Source organism: Lynx rufus, unplaced genomic scaffold (genome assembly GCF_022079265.1).
Source record: "Lynx rufus isolate CCGP_SWC_20201006 ecotype Redwood Valley unplaced genomic scaffold, mLynRuf1.p SCAF_3, whole genome shotgun sequence".
NCBI classification, from domain to species: Eukaryota; Metazoa; Chordata; class Mammalia; order Carnivora; family Felidae; genus Lynx; species Lynx rufus.
In genome coordinates this window covers 41,141,910-41,167,119 of record NW_025814845.1, presented here as the reverse complement: position 1 = coordinate 41,167,119, position 25,210 = coordinate 41,141,910, and the positions used below count along the sequence as shown (strand labels likewise).

The following is a 25,210-nucleotide window of genomic DNA, read 5'->3' as shown; positions in this document are numbered from 1 at the left end:
CTTTTAAAGTTTTATTTTTAAGCTTATTTATTTATTTTTGAGAGAGATAGAGTGTGTGCACATGAGTGAGCAGGGTAGGGGCAGAGAGAGAGAGGAGAGAGAGAATCCCAAGCAGGCTCTGTGCTGTCACAGAGCCCAACGTGGGTCTTGAACCCACGAAACCGTGAGATCATGATCCGGGCTGCTTAATAGGCTGAGCCACCCAGGAGCTTCTTAACAACCATCCTTTTAAACTCAACTACCTGCTCAGGTAAGATTTAAACCCTGCCTATTTCTTCTGGGAAGATTTCAATTGAAGAAAACAGCTGAACAAAATACTAAAACATACCACTTGGGAAGGACATTTGAGCTGTGTAATGAAGGTTGAATAAAGGTTTCCTAGGAGACTAAAGGATAAAAAAATCCATGATGGAAAAGAAATGCCCCAAATGCACAAATGGTTATGTATATAGGAATAGCTACCTTTCTTTAGAGGAAAAGATCAGTGGTACAGAGGTTGGGTAGAAAGTGAAGATCAGTCAAGCTGGGACTCCTGGTGTGGGTGATGGGGAGATCTAATTACCCGCCTTTCATTCTTTCTTTCATTTGTCTGAGAGTGATTCTCTAAGTCACCCTTGGCTTTCCATCTGCTCAGGAAAATGGAAGTGATCATCCTAGAGAGGCTGAGGAAGCCACTGGTGTTGACTGACTCAGCGTCATCCCTTGGAAGGGACCTGCCCTCAATAAGAAGCTGTATCTATGTGCTTGGAGGGGTCTGCCTTAAATGTTTAATACCTCTCTGCCTTTCAGTTCTGATTCTACCATTTGTTGTCGAATTTTAGAAGAGTTAAACCTCGTGAATCTCACTCCTCGCCCCTACCACAAGCCACTATGAGAATAATTACAGCATCTTCTACATTGAGATGGCCTTCTTACTGTGAACATTAAAGTAAGATAATCCAAGGAAAGTACCTGGCACATAATAAGTGTTCCCCAAATCTCTTTCTCCTTCTCTTCTTTAAAAAAAAAAATTTTTTTTTTACGTTTATTCACCCTTAAGAGACAGACACGGCAAGAGTGCGGGAGAGGTAGAGAGAGAGAGGGACACAGAATCTGAAGCAGGCTTTAGGCTCTGAGCTGTCGACATAGAGCCTGATGTGGGGCTCGAACTCATGACCTGAACTGAAGTTGGACATGTAATTGACTGAACCACCCAGGCGCCCCTCCTTCTTTAAAAGCCCAAAAAACATCTTGACTTTTATCAGGTCATTAACTAATGGTGAGCAAACTATGCATCAATTGTTTGCAAACAAATAAGACAACTTTTTTGGCAAGACTTTTAGGAAGGCAAAGGAATAGTCAAGTAGTTAAAAATAAATGATTTCTTGTTTTTACTTTTCTTCTTCACTAAGAATTGCTAATAGTGCTTGCTGCCCTCTTGGGAAGTTGTAAGGATAAAGCAAGGGATGAAGTATTCAGAAAAGTGCCTGCTCAAAGGATGTGCTCAATGAGTGTTGTCTGCTTTTGTTATTTTCTAACTTCCGTCTCTGTGCTGTGTGAATTTTCAGTTAATTATTTGAATTCCCTGCATGCCTTCTACATTTAAAAAAAGTGTTGTATTAATCCTTATGTAAGATCTAATAAAAAACTATATGGGATAGTTTCAGGAGCGCACATAGACATCTATATTTAACTGGGATTTTTCCTTTGCAGGTGACAACTAATGAAATTCTGTTTCATGTTTCACAAAAAGGATGAGGAGTTTGCTTTATTTTATTAGGATATAAGACTTTACGAATAAAGCCAACCACTGATAGGAATATGCAAGGTGAGCCTGCTTCGTGGTGCCATAGCCTTTTTCCCTCGAACATACAAATTTATTTTGAGTTTAAGTTAAAAATATAAGTCACACAGACAGCGAAATACATATAAGTGTGTAAGGAAGGTGAATGAGAGATGAAGGGTATGATAGTCATGAGTACTGACAAGCTGTGAAATCAAGCCAACATCTGGCAAGGTCGTCACAGGCTCTGGTAAGTTACAGCATAAATGAATATTGGAAACAAATTAAATGAAGTAAACATGAGAAAGTGTTATGCAAATATGTAATCAACAAATGGCAGTATTTGAAAATAGAACATAGAGTTGATCTTGATTTATATTTTTTATCTGCAAAAGTAACACTTTCTCCTTTTGACAAAGTGTTATAGAAACATACGAAGTAAAAAGTGCAAATTCTCATCCATCTGCCTCTTTGCCTCAACCGTTTCCTAGAAGTAATGTCAAGACACCGACAGTGGAAAAGTTAGTGATAATGTAATAGATCAGACATCAATTTGGTTATAGCTACTTAAAACAAATTTTTTTTTATCACAGCAAATTGTAAATATGTAAAAGTAAAGGGAATAGTAAAATGAACCCATACATACTTGGCATCCAACTTCCACAATTATTAAACGTTTGGTAGTCTTACTTTTTAACATACGAAGTCCAAAATACTTGTGGTGCCAGAACCAAATTTAGCCTCACAGAGTATAATTTATGTAGGGTGCTCTGGTGATATGAACAATGTATATTCTGTGTACACAAAACCCAAAGAAGTGGCTGGAATACAGAGCACTCTGTGATTAAGTTAAATTTGCCCTGGATGGAGCTACGTGAGGACCGCTCATTTATGCTCATATTGCCTTTATTTTCACCATTGTCACTCTAGTCTCTATTATGGTGCTAGCACATAGTAGGTGCTCAAAAATGGCCATTGCAGATTAATGAGACTTATTTGCAGTGTAGAGCTCTGTAGCAGGATGGAGGCCACACACTGTGGTATGACTGACCTTCACAGACTGCTTCCCACTGTATCAGATGGTGACTATGTGCTAGGTCTGGGCTCACCAGCTGTTAGGTCCTATTCTAAGTGCCTTACATGCAGTAACTCATTGAATTCTTACAAAAAAACCCAACAAAGAAGGTACTATTATCATCCTTCATGTTTCATAGGTAGGCAACCAGTCAGTGGGTCAAGATCACATGGATAGTAAGGGGGCTTAAGTCCAGTTAGTGTGGTCCCAGGGTCTGCACTTAGTGACGCTCTGCTGCCTCACTCCCAAATGTGTCTGAATCCCATCTAGGAGCACTGAATACACTTGGGCACTTTAATAGGGGGTGGGTGTACCTGTACTGCAGGATTAACTCACAAAATCACTCCAGTGGTACCACATAATGGGAGGGTGTTGCCCAATGACTAGACCTTTTTCAAAAAAAAAAAGAGAAACAAAAAAACAGACTTTGTCATTTTTCATGAACATAAGGCACTTCTAAGTACTGTGTGGGAGGGAATGTGGTAGACTGATTTCATTGCAACCCTGCCAAATTCTGGTCTTGTGACCATCAAAGACGCATCATTTCCTCCAAGACTGCTAAAGGGGGCTATTACCATGGGCCTGAAGGTTCTGGTTTGCATTGGGAGGAGACACTATCTTCCTAAGTGAGACCTGGAAGAGGAAGTGTCATGAATTGTAAATAAGCCTGAGCCTAAAGAATTGTTTGGAGATAGAAATGGAAAGAAATGGCCTCCTTCAAACCAGGTTCCACAACCCCTCCCCTTGCCCTCCCCCCCCCCCCCCCCCACCCCATCCAGCTTTGTCAGGGCTGGTCCTGGTTTATTTGCTAAGTTTACTAGCAGGAAGGGAGGGGATTCTTTAAGGATACTCCTGACTCTGACAAATATAATTACCTCCTAGATTAAATATGAGTACATCTCTACAGTGGAGCATCGTGTCACTATTAAAAAGAATAAAATGGAACCTTATGGGTCAACGTAGAGTGAGCTTCAAGTTCTAATTTAAAGTGAAAGATGCCAACATGGTATTTATACCAGGGCCACCCTTGGCGATACACCTATACCTATATGTGCATAACATCTGCTTGGGAAAAATAAAAAGGTGAAAGGCTTGCCTCTGCTGAAGAAGGGCTTTTCAGTCTCAACTTTTTCATATGATAAGAAATCTTAAGCATAGACATTCACTGTATTTCAGAGTCAAAGTGTTTCAGTTGTTGAGCCTGCAAAGCAGAAGAGTAACTACAGCAAATATAAACATAGAAGAAGAAAAGCAACACTTCACCGTGTATATTTCAGGAAGCAGGGTTTGGCCTAGATGCGGAAATAATAATTCTACCTCTCCATCTCTCCTGAAGGATGGTGCCTTAAGACAGAGGGACCTGCAAGATCCCTATTTAATGAAGTTGGGGGTTGTTCGATGTCACTTGCTAAGTATGGGGAGGCATGGAGAGAGAAGAAAGAAAAAAAATGTCTAAAGGAATCTGCCTTCTCCAAACAGCTCCACAAGGAGTCGACACATGCAGAGAGAGTCGTGTGAGGAGAGGTTTGGTAGGCTGTTCTGGATGCCCCGGGTCTGGGACCAGGGAGCATTCTCTTCATTGCTTCAGTGAAGCCGGCCTTCTTCTCCTGGGCCTATGGGTATCTTGGCTAGGAGCTCTGGTCTGGAAAGGGGCCTGCTCAAAAGCCCAGGACGAGTCATGTAGTCCTTGTCAGGTAACACGGTGGACAAAAGCCCTTTCTCAAGGAGAACGTCACTCACTCACTCCCGGATGGGTGGCTCTCATGCCACGATGCTAGGGCCCTGGCTACTGACAGCTCCCTGGAGTCCTGATGCAGGTTTTTGGTGAAAGCCAGGGTCTCAAATTTAAGTGCCTTTGGGGGCTAGGCTGGTAGCTTAAAAACATTTGAAGCTGCCAGGTATAAGAGGAAATAGGGGGAACTTTGCAGAACTGAGCATGTGTATATTCTGACTACAGACATTCAGATTCAGATTTTTAAACTACAATTTTGCTGGCCAAGCAAAACACTCAGTACTGGCTGGAGTCACTGCCTGCCGGTTTGCGATCCTGCATGCGCCTGGGTTCTGTATCTGCTTTTCCCTGGTTGCTTCAACCTGCTGCTGCTGATCCACAGCCTGTCGCCCAGTCACTACGGGAACGCGCGGGCGCTGAAGACGGTCCCAAATTCTGGCGCGCCTCCTGAAGCTCGGTGTCCCTCGCCTGCGCTCACGGCGCTGTCCCCTCCGTCTGCACCCCTACCCTCATCTCGGAGGGCCTCAACCTACTGAAGCTTGGAGTTTCTCAGAAGCCGTTACGGGCTACATTTTATCTCTACGGAGGTAAACAACGGAGTTGTTGCACCTGGGACGTTCTGCCTCGGGCGACCCGGGGGCAGATGCAGTCCCAGGCCAGCGGGGAGACGGGGAGATGCAGTGGGCAAGGGGAGCGGGGGATCCAGGCCCGGTACCCGGCTGAGAGGCGGGACCTGCGGCAGAGGGGAGCCCCGCCCCGGCCCCGCCCCTCAAGACCCCGCCCCCAAGCTCTAGAGTTTCGGCCTCCGCTCCCACCCGGCACTGAGTCCCGGGACCCCGGGAGAGCAGGCGGTGGATGGTTGTGTTTCCTCTGCCCGCGCGGGGCATCACTTGCGCGCAGAAAGCCCAGAGCTGTAGCGCAGCCGGGATTTCCTCTCCTCCTGGCACCCGCAGACGCCCCTGCAAGTCGTGGCCGGAGCCAGAGCACCCTCCCCTTTGCGCCTCACAGTCCTGCGCTGCGGCGCGCGTTCCACCTCCGCGCCTTCTTCGCCCGGCAGGCCCGGGGAGAAAGAACCGGCGCCCGAGTTCTGGGCAGGGCGCCCGGCGCGAGGTGCGGGATGGAGAGCAAGGCGCTGCTGGCCGTCGTTCTGTGGTTCTGCGTGGAGACCGGGGCTGCCTCTGTGGGTAAGGAGCCCACTCCCCAGAAGGAAGACGGAGAGGTCGGGTGCGGGCGGAGAGATGGGGATGCGGAGAGGTCCTGGAGGCCGGATCTAACTCAGACTCAGAGAGCTGGAGAGTTGGAAGTGACTTGACACTTTGTGGTGTTTCATTTACCAATGAGGAAACTGAGGCTCTTTGGTGGGCCCAAGATGATCCAGAGAGCCGGTAGTCTCCGGAGCGCAGTTCCTTTTCCACGACTTTGGTGCCTCGGCTGGAGCAAGTCCTGCGGAGCCGACACACCCTCGGGCTTTCGGGAGGCGGGGGTGGGAAGGCGGGCGCCCGGGGCTGGCAGGGGAGAGGTGTTCCCGCAGGCGGGAGCAGGCGCTGGAACGCTGTCCGGCTGGGCGCACCGCACTAGCCCGGACCCGGGGAAGGAAGCCTTGCAGGGAGCGCAAGCCGGTTCGCTCGGATCTAATCGTGCACTAGGCTCTGCCTCTGTAGGAGTCGAGCAGGGACCCCGGTGTGCCGTTCCCTTCTGGCTGGAACCCACAAACACACCCACTGTATGAGCTGCATTTCGGGGAGGGAAACTTTTTTTCCTTGCTTGGTGCGGGATGCCGCTCTCCTTGCAGAGAGAAGGTGAAATTGGGCTCGGACTCGGGATTGTGACAGCTTCCCAAAGTGTCTCCAAGAAACACTCACCTTCTTATGTAAAAGAGTGACATCTTTTAAAGCTTTGGTCTTTGGGATAAGCGCATGATCAGAAGTTCACGATCTGAAAACTTACTCTGCGGGACTCCGTACCTGGATACAGCGCCACTCGCCACTTTCCTTGCCACCTAAAATTTCAGTCCCCTTCAGGATTAGGAACACACATGCTCTTGGTGCAATGAATGTCTGTCTTTCTCTCTTCGCGCTCCCCGTCACCCCTGCCCGCTCTCTTCTCGTATCTCTTTTCTGTAGCCACAGTTTGCGGATTTCCAGATTTCCACTCTTTGGAGGGTGAGAAAGGAGAGAGGGTGGAGAAAAGGAAAAAAAAAAAAAAAAAAGAAAAAGGTCAAATGATTCAGGGAAAGTTCCTTATATTGAAATAAAAGAGTCTTAAAAAAGACACACTCGTACACTGTTAAGATCATCTGTCTATAGTTATTGAATTTTCTTGATAATGACTTGGTTCATCAGGGCCCGCTTCGCCGTGGACACTCATTTGTCCCTGACAAGACGTCTCTCTCCCCCTTTACAGTGTGGAACATGTGGTTGTTCTGTATCCCACAAAGAAGTGAGTTGCTTCTAAGCCTGGGGTGTTTCATAGCGCAGCAGTGTAACTGTAATCGGGTTGCCCTGAATATAATGATGAGGTTGCCCTTTTGGAGTGTGTGACTTACTTAATTGGATTGGACTATAATTGGTGCCATCAAATTCTGGAGACAGAGGCACTGTTGTTTTTCCTTCCTGTCTTTGAGCTGGAAGGGTAATAGCACACACATGAATTAATTTTGGTTAGGGGATTTGAACATAGAAGGGCTTTTTATGGACTAGCAACATATGCGCTTCTTACAGTTATTTCTTCAGAATTTCTGAAGAGTGGAACTTAAACCTGCCAATGAAAATGAATGAAGCTTAAAGGAGCAAAACAAAATTGAATGTTGGTTGGTCTATGGATGTGAATTTGAAATTATCATTATTGATACAGTCTTGCTGAAAAAGATTTTTGTTGTGTGCACGTCTCTAGAATAGTGTGGTGTTGTCTTAGCTTCCTATGAATGCAGAACATATCTTCAATGAATTTTTTTAACATAAGAAAGTGTGGCTAGAGTGTGAGATAATCTGGGACGATAATTTATGAGAGATCTTCAAGAACTCTTGTTTTGGCTGTAGGGTGAACATAACTATTTAGAACTTTGCCTTTACTACCATTTTTTTTTCCCCCCTCACATCAGTGTGCCCAAATGATGGGCTCTTTCTCATTTGGATCATTGTACAAATTGTTTTAAGTTACTGTTTTCAACACGTTTCTCAACCTAGTGCTTCCCAGTCATGTTTGATATTTGTACGCATCCAACTGAGTTGTTTTCATTTTCCTTTTCTTAAACAAAGTGAGACTCCATTGTTGGGAGGCTTTTCTGTTGCTTTTAAACACGTTGCTTTATTGTTTGTCTACTTTGGGGCAATTATTTCCTTCCATATTGAAAAATGCTGTGCTGATTAACTGATCCTGATATCCCAGATCAATAGCTGTCCAAGAGTGTCCCGTAGACCATGTATGATCAAGTCACCTGAAATACTTGTTAAAATGCAGATTTGTAGGGCCAGGGATATCTTACACATCCTAAAGTTTAAGAATTACTACCCCAAACACAAGTCAGTACCAATACCAATTAGTTTCTGAGATTTATTGATATAACTTAATTTCTGGGTTTTTTTTTTTTTAAACAAGGATATTGATCAACAAATCTACAATTATATCAGCAACTATTTTGCACATCTGGGTGAGTGTGTAGAAATATGTGTGATCAGTTGTTCATTTTACCTGTAGCTGTTCACACTGGGGTCCGCAGATTCAGTATGTTGGGTATTTGCACTCAGTATGTGCTCATTCTGTTTACTCATGCTTTTTCATATTTGCTAATACTGTCTTATTTACCCAACAAGATCAGTGCCAGTTTAGGCTTAGAGAATCACTGGTTCTCTTTTGAAAATTATTTATTTATTTATTTTGAAAATTCTAGTGTAATTAACATACAGTGATATATTAATTTCAGGTGTACAATATAGTGATTCAATAATTCTATACATTACTCAGTGCTCATCATGATAAGTGTATTCTTAATCCCCTTTGCCTATTTCATCTACCCCCTACCAACCATCAGTTTGTTCTCCATATTTAAGAGTGTATGTTTATTTGTCTCTTTTGATTTTCCTTGCTCATTTGTTTTGTTTCTTAAATTCTACATATGGGTGAAATCTTTGGTACTTGTCTTTCTCTGACTTAGTTCACTTAGAATAATACTCTGTAACTCCATCCATGTCCTTGCGCATGGCAAGATTTCATTCTTTTTTTATGGCTGAGTAGTATTCCTTTGTATATATACCACATCTTCTTTGTCCATTCATCTATTGATGGACACTTGGGTCATTTCCATATCTTGGCTAGTGCCAATAATGCTGCAGTAAGCATAAGGGTGCATGGATCTTTTTGAATTAGTGTTTTCATTTTCTTTGGGTAGAGAGTCATTTGTTCTTAGTTGATACGACTTAAGGACCATATTAAGATTGGTGCTTACCCAGCATCCATCACTTTTTAAGGTGGTGTTTTGGAGACCTGGATATTAGTTAAGGCCCTATCATGGTGGACGGTTTTTCTTTCTCTGACAGTTTTTCAATACTTACTAGCTCTTTGCATTTTGTTCACAGAGAACTCTGTTTTTTCTTGTTGTGGAGTGACCCATGGTGAGAATCTGTCCCATTGTATTTGTAGGTAAAGACAGCTTTCTTGTGTTACAAGCTTGGTATCAGAAAGCTCAAAGTTTTGTTTAATAAGTCGAGATTCCTCAATTGTAATTCATTAGCATCATACTTTTTTAGTCTCATTCTCTGAGGAAAAGTATATTAATGGGCATATTACATGGACACTGGCAAATGTTTTCTGTTCCTCAGTTCTTCTCATCTAGTTTTAATGTACCTACCATCTTCCAACTCTGGCAGTTCATATACCAGAGGAAGTGCACTAGAAAATTGATAAAGGAAAATGAGACAATGTCAGGGGCACTCCTCCCCCCTCCAGGGTACATAGACGAACTGTATAGAAATCTCTCTAAGTAGTATTCATTAATCAGCAATTTAGTCAAATGTGTGCATCCTATGCTTTATAAGAAATGTCAGTGGGTCCTTTCCCAAGGGAGTGAGATCATCAGATGAAGGTTCATTTGGTTTCAATGTCCTATATCCTTTTGTAAGACCTTGAAGTTGGCAATGCAGGAAAACAGGAACTCCACCCTAGCTCCGTGAATTGCAGAACTTTTGTGTTGGTTTATGACCATCTGCCCATTCTTCCTGTTATGACACAGCTTGTGAACTTTTACTGGGAATGGTGAAAAGTAAATTCACAGTTTTACACAATGAATTGCTGAAGAGGCCTTTTAAAGTATAGAGTGTGCATTGTTTATAGAAGGTGTTTCCTATTGGGTCTGACTCAATGGCAACTACATTCATTTATTTAATTTGTTTCTAGGTTTGCCTAGTGTTTCCCTTGATCCACCCAGACTCAGCATACAAAAAGACATACTTACAATTATGGCTAATACAACTCTTCAGATTACTTGCAGGTAAGGATTAATTTTAGATTCAGATTTCCTGTGTTAAGTAACTCAGTGTTTATTGAGGGAAAATAATTTCCTTAAGCAGAATTATAATAGAGATGTAATTATACATGATGAGGTTTCTAATAAATGATTTAATAATGAAAAAATGAGAACGCACTTCTCCCAAAATTTTTGTATGATTTTGCTGGCATTTTTTTTCTGCTGCCCTCTGCCAACACACACACACACACACACACACACACACACACACACACACAGAATAGCACCTGGAATATAGTATATAATAGATGTTCATTAAATATTGGATAAACAAGTGGAATTGAGGACTTATCCTTAAGGGATGCAGTTGAAGGAATTTGGGCCCTATTTATTATATTCAGGATGGCTCTTGGACATTTTATTTTATGGTTTTCTGAGAATTTTATTTTATGATAAAATTATGACTGGGGTAGCAATTTAATATTCAGCCATTAATATTACTGAGTATGTGTTCTGCACAAGTAATGGACTTCATGCTTTGGCTTGATGTTGTGGAATGCCTCTCGTCTCATTTGGTAGCAAGAAGTCCTGCCCTTGATTTTTGTAACTGGGGAAGCAGGCTTCTTTGAAAAGAAGAAGAAGCATTTAAGTTTGTCTTACAGCCCCTACCCCGGAAGGAAAGGTAGAAGACTTTGGTGTTTAATGTAGCGACCCAGAGGCTTTGCAGGAACCTCTCAGTGTGTCTTTGGCAGAGACAAACAGGTGGAGAGATGGCTGGAGGTGATGTTGTCCTCTGAGAAGAGAGCTGGGGGTCCACAAAGAATCTTGGGCAGCTTACCGCCATTGAGAATGCTTGATGAACACCAGGTGTTCACCACAATGACACAGATCTATTTTAGACTGCAGAGGTGTAAAGGATACCCTTGTCCCCTTATCAAGGGTGGGTCACCAATACCCAGCCCTCGAGGAAAAAACACGGTAACAGTGCTATTTCTCTAGCTTTGCTATTTGAAGACATATTTCTTAGTAGATTTTCCTCGTAACCATCCTCAATAACAGAGGTTATTTAAAATCCCCACAGATCCCACATTCCCTTTTAAAAGTCATTCAGAAATTTTTTCTTATGTCCTAAAAAAGCTATGGAGTGTGTTAAAGTAACTTCATTAATGTAGCTGCAACTTCATGGAAATTTCAGATTCTTTGAAAGAAGAATCAATGATGTTGCATTCTTCTTTATGTGGACTGTCTTTCATAGGGCTTTGCCGGGAAGTGCTGCAGTGAAAATAACCTTTGTTTGAATGCAGCCTGCATAAGATCTACGAGACTCTTAGAAAGTTGCACCCTCTTCCTTCAGAGCCTCACTTCTTACCGTCCTGTGTGCCCACTCTTATCTGACCACTCTGGCTTCCTTGCCATTCCCCTGATACTCCAGATACTCCTGCCCCAGGGTCTTTACATTTTCTGTTCCCTCTGCTTGGAACACTGTCCCTCCTTACATTCAAATGGCTTTCATCAAGCCCCATCCCTCCAGAACTCTTTACTCTTTGCGTATTCTATATTTGCTCCATAGTACTTATCACCGCCTTACATTTTATTTACACCATTTATTTTACTTACTTTTAAAGAATTTCAGCTTTAAAGAGGTTTACTCACTAAGTCATTGCCTGTTTCTTCTAACTACACTAAAGTTCCATAACGGCATAGATTTTTGTCTGATTTGTTCACTGCTGTATCCCCCGACTTTGTCAACATTTGGCACGTAGCACATGTTGAATGAATATTTGTTGAGTGAATGAGTTAATTAATAGGAAACCCAGGAATTCTTATAAGTGATGTCTGAAGCCGAGTTCATGGCTTTTTGTCATTGGTGGCTCCAGCCTGTCATTGTTGGTAAAAAAAAGGTTGTGAATCTGTCTGTTGAGTTTATAGATGTTTGAGAACCAAAACCTTCTGTTTTCTTAGAAACAGTCTCCTAGTGTGGCATTTCACATGAATACTTCCCTGGAATTAATTTTTCAGGGGACAGAGGGACTTGGACTGGCTCTGGCCCAACAATCAGAGTGGCTCTGAGAAGAGAGTGGAGGTGACGGACTGCAGTGACAGCTTCTTCTGTAAGACGCTCACGATTCCAAAAGTGATCGGAAATGATACTGGAGCCTACAAGTGCTTCTACCAGGACACTGACGTAGCCTCGGTCATTTATGTCTATGTTCAAGGTAAGTGGGTAAATGGAATGCATTTCCCAAGTTGATTTGCCAGTTATAAAACACAAGAGGCGCAAAGCAGAATTGAGTACAATGGAGTACAACAAAAGGCTCGCTCCAAAGGCTGTCTGCCAACAGGAATACACAAAATTCTCTCTCAAGGCTTCCCCCGAGGATAAGACTCACTGATTTGTTCTGGAACTTGGGCCCTGTTGACATCTCTGTTGCCCACTTGGTGTGGTTCTGATCTTTGTTTCTGAGGGAAATCTGTGTTCACAATTGGCTACGGGGATTTATACAAAGCCTTCTGATGTTTGAGAAAAAGAACCTGCAATCCTTGAAAAGGAAGATTCAGGAGTGAGTTATGGAGAGGTTTCAATGGAGAGATAGGTTATCTAAAACAGGGTAGGAGATTTTCCCAAGAATGCACCGGGAAACAGCCAAGGGCGCTGAAGCTTTTTTTCTACCTGAGAACTTTTCTTTTCCCACTTCTACTTTGTGAAAAACAATTTTCATCCTCTTGTGCAAATGAAGACGCTACCTCAAAGAGCGTTTCAAGAACAGTGTTTCTTTCCTTCACTTGTGTGGTCTGAGATCTTGGATGATGTGCCACATCTTTCTAGAGTTTGCAATTTGGGATTGACATCATGGAGGTCAATTTAACATCCGTGTAGAATAAAACACAATGTTACATGTATTAAGTATTTATGATATAAATGATTTTTTCTTTTGTGTTTCAAAAATCTTACACTACCTTAATTTTCCTATGCAAACCTAGTTATAATCCTGTCAGATAATTTTGGGGAAGGCAAGTGTTATGTAGTATTTTGCTTGGATATACTAAATATTTTCCTTTACAGTGAAAATGAGCTGTTAAGACATTTTGTTTATACATTTATATATATATTTTATATCCCAGAGGATTTGAGGCAGGTGAAGACGGTTTAGACTTATTTTCAGAAGCATCTTTTACAGAACAGGAATTTCATTAGCTTTGGGAAACACACTTGTGTCTCTCCATTTACATTTCAGTAGTTCAGTATGGTCAGTGCAATGGAAGACCAGAGACTACATCAAAATAACGTTATGTCACTCCTGGACTGCACAATATTTGAGAATTATTTTTGCCCAGTGTAAGCACAGTCCAAGGTAGATTTCTGTGCCCTCCTCCTTCCTTTGCAGAATTTGAGAGAGACAAGGCTCAGATCTTCGAGAATTTCTGGCTCCTTTTGATCTGGCAGTCTTGGGAGATCAGGCTTTCTCAGAAGATTGCAAGGATTTCCTGCTTTTAGCCTGTCTGGAAGTACTACAAGATGAACCTCTCCCATAATATCTCGTTATTTCCTTCTCCCCAAGTCAGGAAACCTGGAGACATGTGAAAATTCATTTCATGAGTTACAGTAAATATTTTATTTTGAGAGGATGGGTGGTTGTTTGGGTTTCTTTTGTTTATTTCCTTTTTTTTGGAATACTGAAATAGAATTGATTTACTGAATAGCTTTATTCTTACGTAAGGGGTTAACTTAGCTTCCAAAGACTTGTTCTGTAAGCAAGCTTGGTAATATTTCATAGCATGTGGCTAAAAGGTAGGTAATATTAAGAAGTAGCAATCTCTCGCACTGTTTATTTGTGCACTGCCTGTCTTTGAGTATACCATTAAATTCTGCTTCCTGTCTAAGTCTAATGTTCTAGGAGGTGAGCGGTCCAAGATTTTGGTCATGAGGTTTAACAATGAGAGAGAAAGGATTGAAGTATTCCCTATGGAAAGCCCTTTATTTAATGCCCTCCCCTCCCCCCCCCCCCCCCGCCCCGGTCCCTACCTTACTTCCTTAGTCTTCTGACCCCATTCCCTCCAGCAATGGATGGAGCCAGGAAGTGGGTCTTGGCCTCATAAGATAATGGGTATGGCATGTGGTGGGCTGGATTGGCTGCCTTTCTGTGCTTTCCAGCTGGGAAGGAAATCAAACTTCTGCTGTTGTAGGGAATTAGCTGCCTTTCTCTCCTTGGTTTAATTAACTCTTTCTCTACTTGGACCAACCACCCTGAAGGGCCCCGTCAGTGCTTGATCACGTTTGTTGGGCATAGCAGTATGAACCATTATCTCTGTGAGATTTCAAGTGCAGTTTCACACCACAGTGACTCTATCTCTGGGGAACGGAGTAGTTTCCCAGCAGTGTATTAGCATTGTATGGACCGGGGCACCTGGGTGGCCCAGTTGGTTAAGTATCCGACTTCGGCTCAGGCCATGATCTTGCAGTTTGGAGTTCAAACCCCGCGTCAGGCTCTGTACTGACAGCTCAGAGCCTGGAGCCTGCTTCAGATTCTGTGTCTCCATCGCTCTATGCCCCTCTCCCACTTGTGCTCTGTTTCTCTGTCTCTCTCAAAAATGAATAAATATTAAAAAAAAATCAAGAAAATAACCCCATTGTATGAACAATGTTTGAATGACATGAAAATCTCCTTTGTTTTCTTCCCACTTTTGCCACGGTGGCTTTTTGAGTTTTTGTCATTGAAGATATTAATGACTGCTGAAATCTAAGCTAAATTCAATAACCATTGAACATTATTTTATAACTAATCTTATATCTAGTCTTCACAGTTTTAAAATACTCACATAAATTTTTCTCTTGAGTAATTGAATCCAAAAATGGTTAGTTATTTTCTGCTTATTTTAAAGATCCTTTGGAAGCCATTAGTTTATTTTCATGGTACTGAGACATTATTCGCCTAAAGAGAGACTATGAATTCTTTTTAACATCAGTAAAACTCAGTCGGTAAAGTGTACACATTTAACTTTAAAATTACTTTAAAATTAAAAAAAATTACTTTAAGATTTATGTACTTGAAAAATGTTTAGTGTATATGAGGAATGCATATGTGTATATGAAAGTATTTATGAAAAATGAAGTATGCTTCTTCATTTTGAAAAACATGGTAATGATCAATCTGTTTAAATGTGGAGCCTATAAAATATGCTCCACTTGTTGACGATCCTAGGGAGAAGAGTCAATTTTATTCTGGGAGTTTTCTTTCAGATTTTTCACACACACACACACACACACACACACACACACACACACACTCCGATAGCCACATATCCCTGGAGCTGGATAGTTGCCAGCAGACCAACCCGTGGACTCCTTTGCCTGGTGTGAAATGTCATTCTTAATTGTTCACTTCTCCGGTTAGAGTTTATGAACTTGAAATAAGACCAACTTTTCTAGTAAGTACCATTAACTAATGGAATTCGATTTTCTTTTAGATTACAGGTCTCCATTTATTGCTTCTGTTAGCGACCAACATGGCGTTGTGTACATCACTGAGAACAAAAACAAAACTGTGGTGATTCCATGTCTTGGGTCCATTTCCAACCTCAATGTGTCACTTTGTGCAGTAAGTTACATCTTCTTCAATCATCTCTCATATTTTCATAATAAGAAGGGCAGCCTCTATATAATATATTATCAATCATGTGTGTTAAAGATCCTTTGGGAAGGGCCAACATGGTAATAAATAAAGCCGATTTGTATTCTTTACTGATGAATTCTTTAGTGATCATTTTACATGGTTTTCACTTTTGGGTAGCGCTTCATTCAATATTTGGCATTTCTTTCTCTACCCAGAGGTATCCAGAAAAGAGGTTTGTCCCTGATGGTAACAGAATTTCCTGGGACAGTAAGAAAGGCTTTACTATCCCCAGCTACATGATCAGCTATGCTGGCATGGTCTTCTGTGAAGCAAAAATTAATGATGAAAGTTACCAGTCTATTATGTACATAGTTGTGGTTGTAGGTAAGTGGACAGTTTCTTTCCGTATCATTAATATTAGACATTAAAGATTGGCTTCCTATATTAAGATCCTGAAGATTAAAGTATAGGGGGAAAGACAAGGGATATTGAAAAAGATATTAATTCAAGATCTGGTATGGCGCAATTCATTATATCTGCTCTTCTCTACCAAATAAACCTCTGTGCAATTGAGTTTTTCGCCTCTCTTGCCAAGACCAAGGATGGAAAAGAGTGTTATTATCGGAGCGTATTTTATGGAAAATTCAATGTTCAAAGCATTGCTTGGCATCCGTTCTTTTAATTATACCTATTTTACGGAAAATTCAGTAATTTACTAAAGCTGGCTTCATTGGCTTTTGACTACTCAAATTTTACTGCTTTTCTATCCACCGGGCAACATCTTTGAGATTCCTGCAAGTCTGCTTTGTAAGCCTCTGTGGGTGATTTTGCTGGGAGTTACCAAGTATTGCTGAGGCCCTCAGGGAAAAATGATGTGGCACGTTTTGAAGCTGCATCATTTTGAAAAAAAAACCCATGCAAAGTTATATTTGTTTTCCCCCTCTTTCTCTGTGTTTTCAATTTACTTGCTCCAGGGTACAAGATTTATGATGTGGTTCTGAGCCCCCCTCATGGAGTTGAGCTGTCTGTTGGAGAGAGGCTCGTCTTAAACTGTACAGCGAGGACTGAACTAAATGTGGGGATTGACTTCAACTGGGAATACCCTTCTTTGAAGGTAACACTAACAGTTCAAAGCCAGACCTCTAAATACTTTGATAATAAGCTTCAATGGAGTTTGCTTGAGAGAGATAGGGACTTGTCTGGCCAGATAAAATGTAAGGGCCTTAACTCTGTCTCTCTCTTTCTGTCTGTCTGTCTGTCTCTCCCTCCCTCTCTCTCTCTCTCTCTCTCTCTCTCTCTCTCTCACACACACACACACACACACACACACTTACTTTAAAAGAACTACAGAACGCATAGCACCCATGGAAAACAGATGCAATGCCAAAAACTCAGTTCCACTCTGCTATAATCAGGCAGTGAAGATTAGTTTTTTCTAGGTGATTACATCTTTCCAGGTTGCATTATTTCTCTGTGCTCCAAAGTCTTTGATCTATTTTCCCTTTAAGGCAATTTGTCTTTAAGAGGTGGCATGAGACATACTTCTCCTTAAACAGTGATCATACTTGCTTGTGTTTCTGTGGTACCTGTCCATCTCATTCCCACTATGTGAGGCTTTCAAAATCTTAATTCAGTTGGTTGCATTTATTTCTCTTGAAACCAAATATATTGGTAGCCTAGATGGTGTTAAAAGTTCTGAAGTACCTCTTATTAGCACGAATCGCATTCACCAAGGGCCAAGACTTGGTCCTGTGGGTATCTAGAAGCTACCAGGGGATGTTATGCTGGACTTTGAAAATTCAGTAAACTCTTTTTCAGCATCAGCATAAAAAGCTTGTTAACCGGGACCTAAAAACTCAATCTGGGAGTGAGATGAAGAAATTTTTGAGCACCTTGACCATAGATGGTGTAACCCGGAGTGACCAAGGGTGGTATACCTGTGCAGCTTCCAGTGGGCTGATGACCAAGCGGAACAGCACGTTCGTCAGGGTCCACGGTAAGCGACGCTGTCCTTTGGAATCATGCCATGCCTTGAAAAGCGAGATCATCTAAATGACGTTAGGTCAGCTAGAGATTCCTGTTTTGTTCATTCAGAAGACATGGCTGAGCTCTTGCTAGGGAGGCCACATGCCCTAGAGATCAAGAGCACGGCTTGGGTTCAAATCCCAACTTTAATAATGAGATGAGCCGAGGCAGCAAGTGCTCACTAACTTTTACTTGTTACAGTTTTTTGTGGCTGCCGTTACTACAGTATACTAAGCAGAATGTTGCTATCTACGATAGTTTTTACATTTTCATTTTATTTCGAGGCTGAGGGGCGTGTGTGAATAAGCAAGGGCTTTGCAATTGAGGAAACCTGGATTTAATTACTATCTGTGGGGCTTTGAGCAAAATAACTTCGTTTCTTTTTTATTCGCCTTCGCTGATAATCATGTCACATAATAACACGTCAGCGTCCCCGGTTAGGTGGTAATTCATTTGGCACTCAACCTTGGGCCCGGGTAATGATTTTGGATTTTATAATACGGGCATTCATAGAAGGGCTCGAGCCGAGAGAGCCACGCTCTGGTTGACGTTTCCGTAGGATTGCTGCGTCTTTTATGTGAAATACTTTAGGGAAGAAAGGGCAGAAGTAGGGAGACCAGATAGGAGGCTTAATTGCATTTATCCCGGTGAGAGCTGGTGAGCGGCTTGGACTGAGTGGTAGAGGCAGAAGTGGGGAGAAGTGATCTGGTTCTGGATATGGTTTTGAAGATAGAGCCAACAGGATCCACCCATTGACTCGACGGCTGAGGGGCCTAAGAGAAACAGAATGCAAGCTGACTTGAATCGTTAGCGTGAGGAGGTGAATGAGTGGTGGTTTTATCGACCGAGATGGGGAAGACTGAGAGGGTAGTAAGATTTGGGGCGACGGTGTTGGGTGTGTTTATTTGGACAGGCCCATCAAACGTCCGAGTGGAGATATTTGATATGTAAGTCTGGAACCCGGAGAAGTCAGGGGTGAATGGCACTTTATGGCTGAGCCTGGAGGAGGGTGCAGATAAAGAGAAGGGGTCCGAGGACTGAGTCCCGGGGCAGATGGTGGGTAGGTATCGGGTGCAAGGGGGACGGAGGAGAAGGAGCACCCGAGGTTCCTGGAGGACTTAGAGAAAACTTCCCAGGGGAGCAAACGCTTGAACTGAGACTGGAACAACCAGTAGGCTTGCAGTGGCCCCTCAGAGAGAGAGAAAGGTAAATCCAGAGGCCAGTTGATGGGGAGAAGCTGAGCTGTGACCAAGGAAAGGCAGTGTGGGGAATCCCTGAATTGTGGCAACTCACACTCCCTAGATCACAGACTCTTCATTTGAAATGAAAAACTAAACCAAATGACCATTCACTGAAGAAGTTGACATTCGTAGGAGTAATTATTTTTATTGTTTTCCAGAAAAACCTTTTGTCGCTTTTGGTAGTGGCATGGAATCTTTGGTGGAAGCCATCGTGGGAGACCGTGTCAGAGTGCCTGTGAAGTACCTTGGTTACCCTCCCCCGGAAATAAAATGGTAACTATTAGGAATAAAGGCAAAGCATTGTTCCCCCTGAAAGCAAACCCTTAAATTATACTAATTCCCGAGAATTTTTTTTTCCCCACAGGTATAAAAATGGAAGACCCATTGAGTCCAATCACACAATAAAAGTGGGGCATGTACTGACTATTATGGAAGTGAGTGAAAAAGATACAGGAAATTACACCGTCATCCTTACCAACCCCATTTCGAAGGAGAAACAGAGCCACGTGGTATCTCTGGTCGTGAATGGTGAGTTTGTTCCGCTTTCTTTCTCGGCCCCAAACCGATTATAAAGGGTACGATTACGGCTTCCTACACAGCCAGGCCACGAGTCCTTTGTCACACCTGCTGCTTCACTCACATCAGGAACAGGCTTCTACGTATAAAAATGATCCAGGGGCGCCTGGGTGGCTCAGTGGGTTAAGCGTCCAACTTCGGCTCAGGTCAGGATCTCACAGTTCGTGAGTTCAAGCCCCGCGTTGGGCTCTGTGCTGACAGCTCGGAGCTTGGAGCCTGCTTTGGATTCTGTGTCTCCCTCTCTCTGCCCTCCCCTGCTCACTCTCTCTCTCTCTCTCTCTCTCTCAAAAATAAATAAACATTAAAAAAAATTTTTATAGAAATGATCCAGAGCAGTAGAGTTGAGATGAGGTGTAGGACAGCACGCTCTGGACATAACGTGCTTAAGAGGCCACGCAACTGAACTGTTCAGCAGTCACATGCAGCATTGATGTAGATGTTACATTCAATGGCTGTATGCTGTGAAATAAGCACCCCTCCTTGAACAGTTGTGTTGCCTTTGACCTTGTCTCACGGAAGTGTGCACCTGGCGTGAAAATGTTAAAGAGCCTTTTTGAATTTTGTGGGAAGCTGCTACTTTGAGGCACAGGCAGATCCCAGCTCAGAAGGCTTTTGCAGGTTGACATTGGTTGGCTGGAAGTTAAAAAAATTTTTTTTTTTTTAAAAACAGGAGTCTAAGATCTATCTGACTCTGAGGCTATAAAGGGAAGATAAAAAGTTTTTGATCTAAGGATGATTTGAACTTTGTTCTTTCAAGCTGAAAGTGTCCTGGATGGGGAATAAAATGGTATTCTGGTCAAGGAAGTGTTTGAGGTGCTAAGTCGATGGACAACAGGTGTCTATATAGCAGGACTTATCAGGATCTTTAATATGCTTATGTATGTTGCCATTCTCCAGGGGGAGAGACATAGAGTATTGAGGGCTTAACAAAATTGTTTGAGCCGAGCATCCCCCTCCAACCCGAGAAATCCACTCATCTCTTGCTCTAGACACAGTTTGGGAAATGCTTCTCTGTTGGCATTCTTTGTTCTCCCTATGGGCGCAGCACATTACAACTTCAGGATCTTCTCTTGTAACGTTAGGGTGCTTCCCCACATATCCTGCCGCTTCTCTGTGTGTCTGCTGAGCTTGACTTCATTTCTTTGCTGGGACATCAGCTTCAGGGAATATTTTAAAGAAAATAGGTTGCAGAAATGTCATTTAGAAGCCACTCAGGAGGAGGGGATTTGGGAAAGGCGAGAAGCTAGAAAGCTCATAAGTAAGGTAGGGAGAAGCAAATGAGCACAAAACAAAGATGTAAAAATGGGTAGTGTATAAGCCCATCTCGAGAATTCATGAAGCCACTAACCATTTGATTCACCTTAGCATTTACCCTGCCAGATAAAATGAACATAAAAAGTCAAAATTTGAGAGTATAATCCGAATCTTTAAGTTGATGATGATGGGAGAATAGTTTTGCATTAATGACTTTGGAGCCAAAAAAAGGAAAGAAAAAAAAAGGGTGAGAAAAAGGAAGAGGGGGAGGGAAGAAAAGGAAGGAAAGGAGGGAGAGAGGGAGGAAGGAAGGAGGGAAAGAAGTGGAAGAAGGAGACAGGGAGGGAGGAGGAAGAGAGGTAGGTGATCTTGGGCAAGTCATTTTCTGTTTCATTCTTCTTATGTGTAAAAGGGACAATGATAGTGGCTATGAGGATCGAATGGATTATTCTGGCTAGAGCACTTAGAACGATGCCTGGCACATAATAAGCGTATTTACTGCACTAGTCACAATGATTTTATGCCTTTCCTGTCCTGATCTCTTGAGACTGGGAGCACAGGGAGAGTTATCCCCAACATGTAGGGATAACATGTAGGGATAACAAGGCAGAGAGAGGGTGACCAGACTTGTGCAAAGTCCTCCGCTGGCGAGGAGGATGACTTTTGCTAGAAGTTCCGTGTCCTGTTTCCAAGTCTAGCTGTTCTTTGAGAAAGAAAATGGGAGTGGAATCATATGCTTATAGAAACATAGGCCTTGGTTGATGAAAGCTTCCCCCTTCTGCTCCTCCAAGCCGATTGACAATTCAAAAGTGACTTTTCCCGTCTCCAGTCCCACCCCAGATCGGCGAGAAATCCCTGATCTCTCCGGTGGATTCGTACCAGTACGGCACCACGCAAACGCTGACGTGCACGGTCTACGCGGTCCCCCCGCCACATCACATCCGCTGGTACTGGCAGCTGGAGGAGGAGTGTGCCTACAGGCCTGCGTGAGTAGGACCGCGTCCTCTTTTGCTCTGCTGTTCTGCATTTCATGCAGCCACGCTGTGTGACTCCATTCCCCCTGAGAAGGCCCTTCCTAAGAAAGTTCTGCCCCAAGCGGTGCTTTCCATCTTTCTCCATGTCTTAACATTTTAGGAGATGTCTTTCGTTGCTGTCCCACTTTGAGATCAGCTAGCTCTCTGTCCTAGGTTGGCACACCTCTCCAAATGCAGGCCCTTCCCTCACATTGCCGATCGCCAATCTTTGTTTCTTTCCCTTACGCCAAGCAACTGGTGAATACCACATCTCTCCTTATCTGGGAGAAGGTCCATCTCAGAGGAAGAGCTGATGGATGAGAGCCTTTGGCTTCTCAGGCCCAGCTTATCAGGTTCTAACACGAGTCCAGACATCCTTAGGAAAAAAAACACAGGCCACCCACTATCACCCTGAGCCGTTCACTTCCTGTTGTTGTTTTTGAGACGGCCTCTACTAGTTTCTTCCTCAGATGCTGACCATTTCCTACACAAAGGCCACAGTCCCAGGGAGATTGCTTTAAGAAGCCCAGTGACTTCTTAGTTTCCTTGTCTTCCTTTGAACTAAATTAACTTGAATTGTCTTGTCGATTCAATTTATGAATGGAGGTTTGTTCCCAGAATAGCTGTTTCCCTCCTGTATCCTGAATGAATCTACCTAGAACCTTTTCCTTCTTTGCTGAGGCCTATTTTTATTTGGCGCCAAGTCTTGTAACGTGGCAGGGTGCGCTGAAAGTTATTTCTAAGAACGTAGTAACCAAAGTCTGACTCCTTTCCTTGCTATGGATTTGAACTAAAGGAAAGTTAAGTCCTAATAAGAGCTGTTATTTCTTCCTTATAGCCAAGCTGTCTTAATGACAAACCCATACACTTGTAAAGAATGGAGGAATGTGGATGACTTCCAGGGGGGAAATAAAATTGAAGTCAACAAAAATCAATTTGCCCTAATTGAAGGAAAAAACAAAGTGAGTTTGAAGTTCTTTAAATTGAAAATCTGTCTCTCTCTCTCTCTCTCTCTCTTTGATGGAAGGGTGGGAGGATGGAGTGGAAGCATGGTGTAATCATACGTGAGGGATATTAGAGATTGATAGTCACATTAATTGTACGATAAAATACTAACATATTAAGTCAGTTTGAAAACACCATTGACTGTTAGAAGCACCATCGCCTTATTAGTATCTTATCAGAGGAAGATAAAACACATATGCTGTTAGCTCTGTACATCGATTGTAAGGTGATTCTGATTTTACGAATATGGAAATGAGAAAATGTGTGCAGTGTTAGGCTAAAATACATGATTTCCCTGTTGGTTTCCAAAGTCTGTTTTGTGTAATGTGTGAGCCACACGAGCATAATGATAATTGTGTGGATTTGAGAGAGGTCAGTGTGGGAGTATGAATGGAGTAGGCGGGTCTTACAGGTTGAATTTGAGTCTGAATGCATGCGCATGAACGCAGCCTCCATCGTTTACGGCCTGGGATTTGTTTTTTTCATAGACTGTAAGTACCCTTATTATCCAAGCGGCAAATGTGTCAGCTTTGTACAAATGTGAAGCCGTCAACAAAGCTGGGAGAGGAGAGAGGGTTATCTCCTTCCACGTGACCAGTGAGTACTGCTCTCTGGGGGGGAGGGGCGTTGGATCTCTTGCCAAGGGGGTGCTAAGCTGTCTGATAGTCTGTGGTCCTTGCCATTCTTGAGTGGCATGGTGGTTTTGGAAAAGGCCTTGGACTGACACTGGGGATGCTTTTGTTCGTAAATGAAGACTTCTCAGGGAGCTCCTGGGCTCATGCGAAATCAGTACAACTGACTCCCGTTCACTCGGGAGAGAATGGTTTTACATATGTTTTTTTAATTTTTAAAAAACTTATTTTAGAGTGTGAGTGAGAGAGAGAGTAGGGGAGAGGGACAGAGGGAGAGGGAGGGAGGGAGGGAGGGAGAGAGAGAGAGAGAGAGAGAGAGAGAGAATCCCAAGCAGGCTCCATGCTCAGCACAGAGCCCGACACGGGGCTTGATCCCACGACCCAGGGATCCTGAAATCAAGTGTCAGATGCTCAACCGACTGAGCCCCCAGGTGCCCCTGTTTCATATATTTTTAGCCACTAGTCCTGGGTACTAGTTATGTCCCCACCATCTGAGTCTAGCGTAGTGCGTGGCTTTTTGGGGTTCAATCGGTGTTGGTGGGCTTGCTGCTGAGCAGTTGACAGCATTGACTGGAGGTAATTGTAATGACATAGGGACAGTTTCCTCCCAATGCTGCTGATTCTGCCTGTTCATCTTAGCTTTATAGATAAGCTTTAGCTGACTGGACTGGGTGAAATAGTTCAACGTGGGCTAATACGTTGTCGTAATTATAGCCTTAATGTCATTGAGTGTGATGTGTCGATGAGGAACTCATTTTTAAAATTCCGTGTTATAATTATCTGCTGTAAATAGGTCTTGGATTTTTTATTTTCGTCTCAAAAACTGTGTTTAGGGCTCAAAGTGGAGATTTGATACATATCTGAGGACTACACCTTAGTAAAATAACCTATTTGGAGGCCCGAGCTGTCTCGTGCAGTTGTTTCCCTGTATGACATCGTCTGGGATTGCGAGGGCCTCACTTTTCTTGGTGCTTTATAGCAGTCTAGGGGTGGCAAGAAGACAAAAGCGCGCTGCCCAAATTAAATCGCCACTTTCTAGCCATGGGTTTTGTATTTCAGGGGGCCCTGAAATCACTTTGCAGCCCGGCACCCAGCCGACCGAACAGGAACGGGTGTCTTTGTGGTGCACTGCAGACAGAACTACGTTTGAGAACCTCACGTGGTACAAGGCTGGCTCTCAGGCTCTGCCAGTCCACGTGGGAGAGCTGCCTACACCCATCTGCAAGAACTTGGATGCCCTTTGGAAAATGAATGCCACCACATTCTCTAATGGCACAAGCGACACTTTGATCCTGGAGCTCCAGAATGCATCCTTGCAGGACCAAGGAGATTATGTGTGCTTTGCTCAGGACAGGAAGACCAAGAAAAGGCATTGTGTGGTCCGACAGCTCATGGTTTTAGGTAGGGAGGCAACTCTGGATCATCAAAGACTGTTGGAATGCCTTTAGTGTAGGGCTTTTGGGGACTGTGAGAAAATATCGTATAGGAGCCTATGAAGTAGACGGGTACACACTCAGCTTATTCACTGAAAGTCCTTGAGGCAGAAAGAGGCGGATAGTGGTGAAATGATGTATTAAAAAGAGAAAATAACATCGTTCCTGCCAGCTCTAATGATAGGATTTCATTAGGATTTCCGAGGGATGAGCCTAAACTGGGGAAATTTCTACTTTATTCTTGGACATTTATTTATTTTAGTAGACACATGTTCATGGAATGCCTACTGTGAGCTAAGAAGGTTCCAGAAATTCAGAGTGGTGAGGAGGTAGATAAGATAAGAACACAGGCAACCACCAGGCGGTCGTAGCACATTGAGGTCTCGGTG

The 25,210-nt window shown here is 43.0% G+C and overlaps 1 protein-coding gene across 2 annotated transcripts in view; it reads left to right on the top strand.

Annotated features, from left to right (window-relative positions):
- Positions 1-5,403: 5,403 nt before the first annotated feature.
- KDR (kinase insert domain receptor) overlaps positions 5,404-25,210 on the top strand; it is a 46,301-nt gene continuing 26,494 nt past the window's right edge. The window contains exons 1-13 of one of the 2 annotated variants that reach the window (XM_047091418.1): positions 5,404-5,753; positions 9,961-10,054; positions 12,050-12,246; positions 15,497-15,627; positions 15,858-16,026; positions 16,617-16,756; positions 17,461-17,638; positions 19,067-19,181; positions 19,273-19,436; positions 21,568-21,724; positions 22,590-22,713; positions 23,245-23,353; positions 24,448-24,789. In XM_047091418.1, the coding sequence (XP_046947374.1) occupies positions 5,687-5,753; positions 9,961-10,054; positions 12,050-12,246; positions 15,497-15,627; positions 15,858-16,026; positions 16,617-16,756; positions 17,461-17,638; positions 19,067-19,181; positions 19,273-19,436; positions 21,568-21,724; positions 22,590-22,713; positions 23,245-23,353; positions 24,448-24,789 (1,987 nt within the window). In that variant the 5' untranslated portion in view covers positions 5,404-5,686. The remainder of the gene's footprint in view (positions 5,754-9,960; positions 10,055-12,049; positions 12,247-15,496; positions 15,628-15,857; positions 16,027-16,616; positions 16,757-17,460; positions 17,639-19,066; positions 19,182-19,272; positions 19,437-21,567; positions 21,725-22,589; positions 22,714-23,244; positions 23,354-24,447; positions 24,790-25,210) is intronic. The other variant, XM_047091417.1, reaches the window with a different exon arrangement.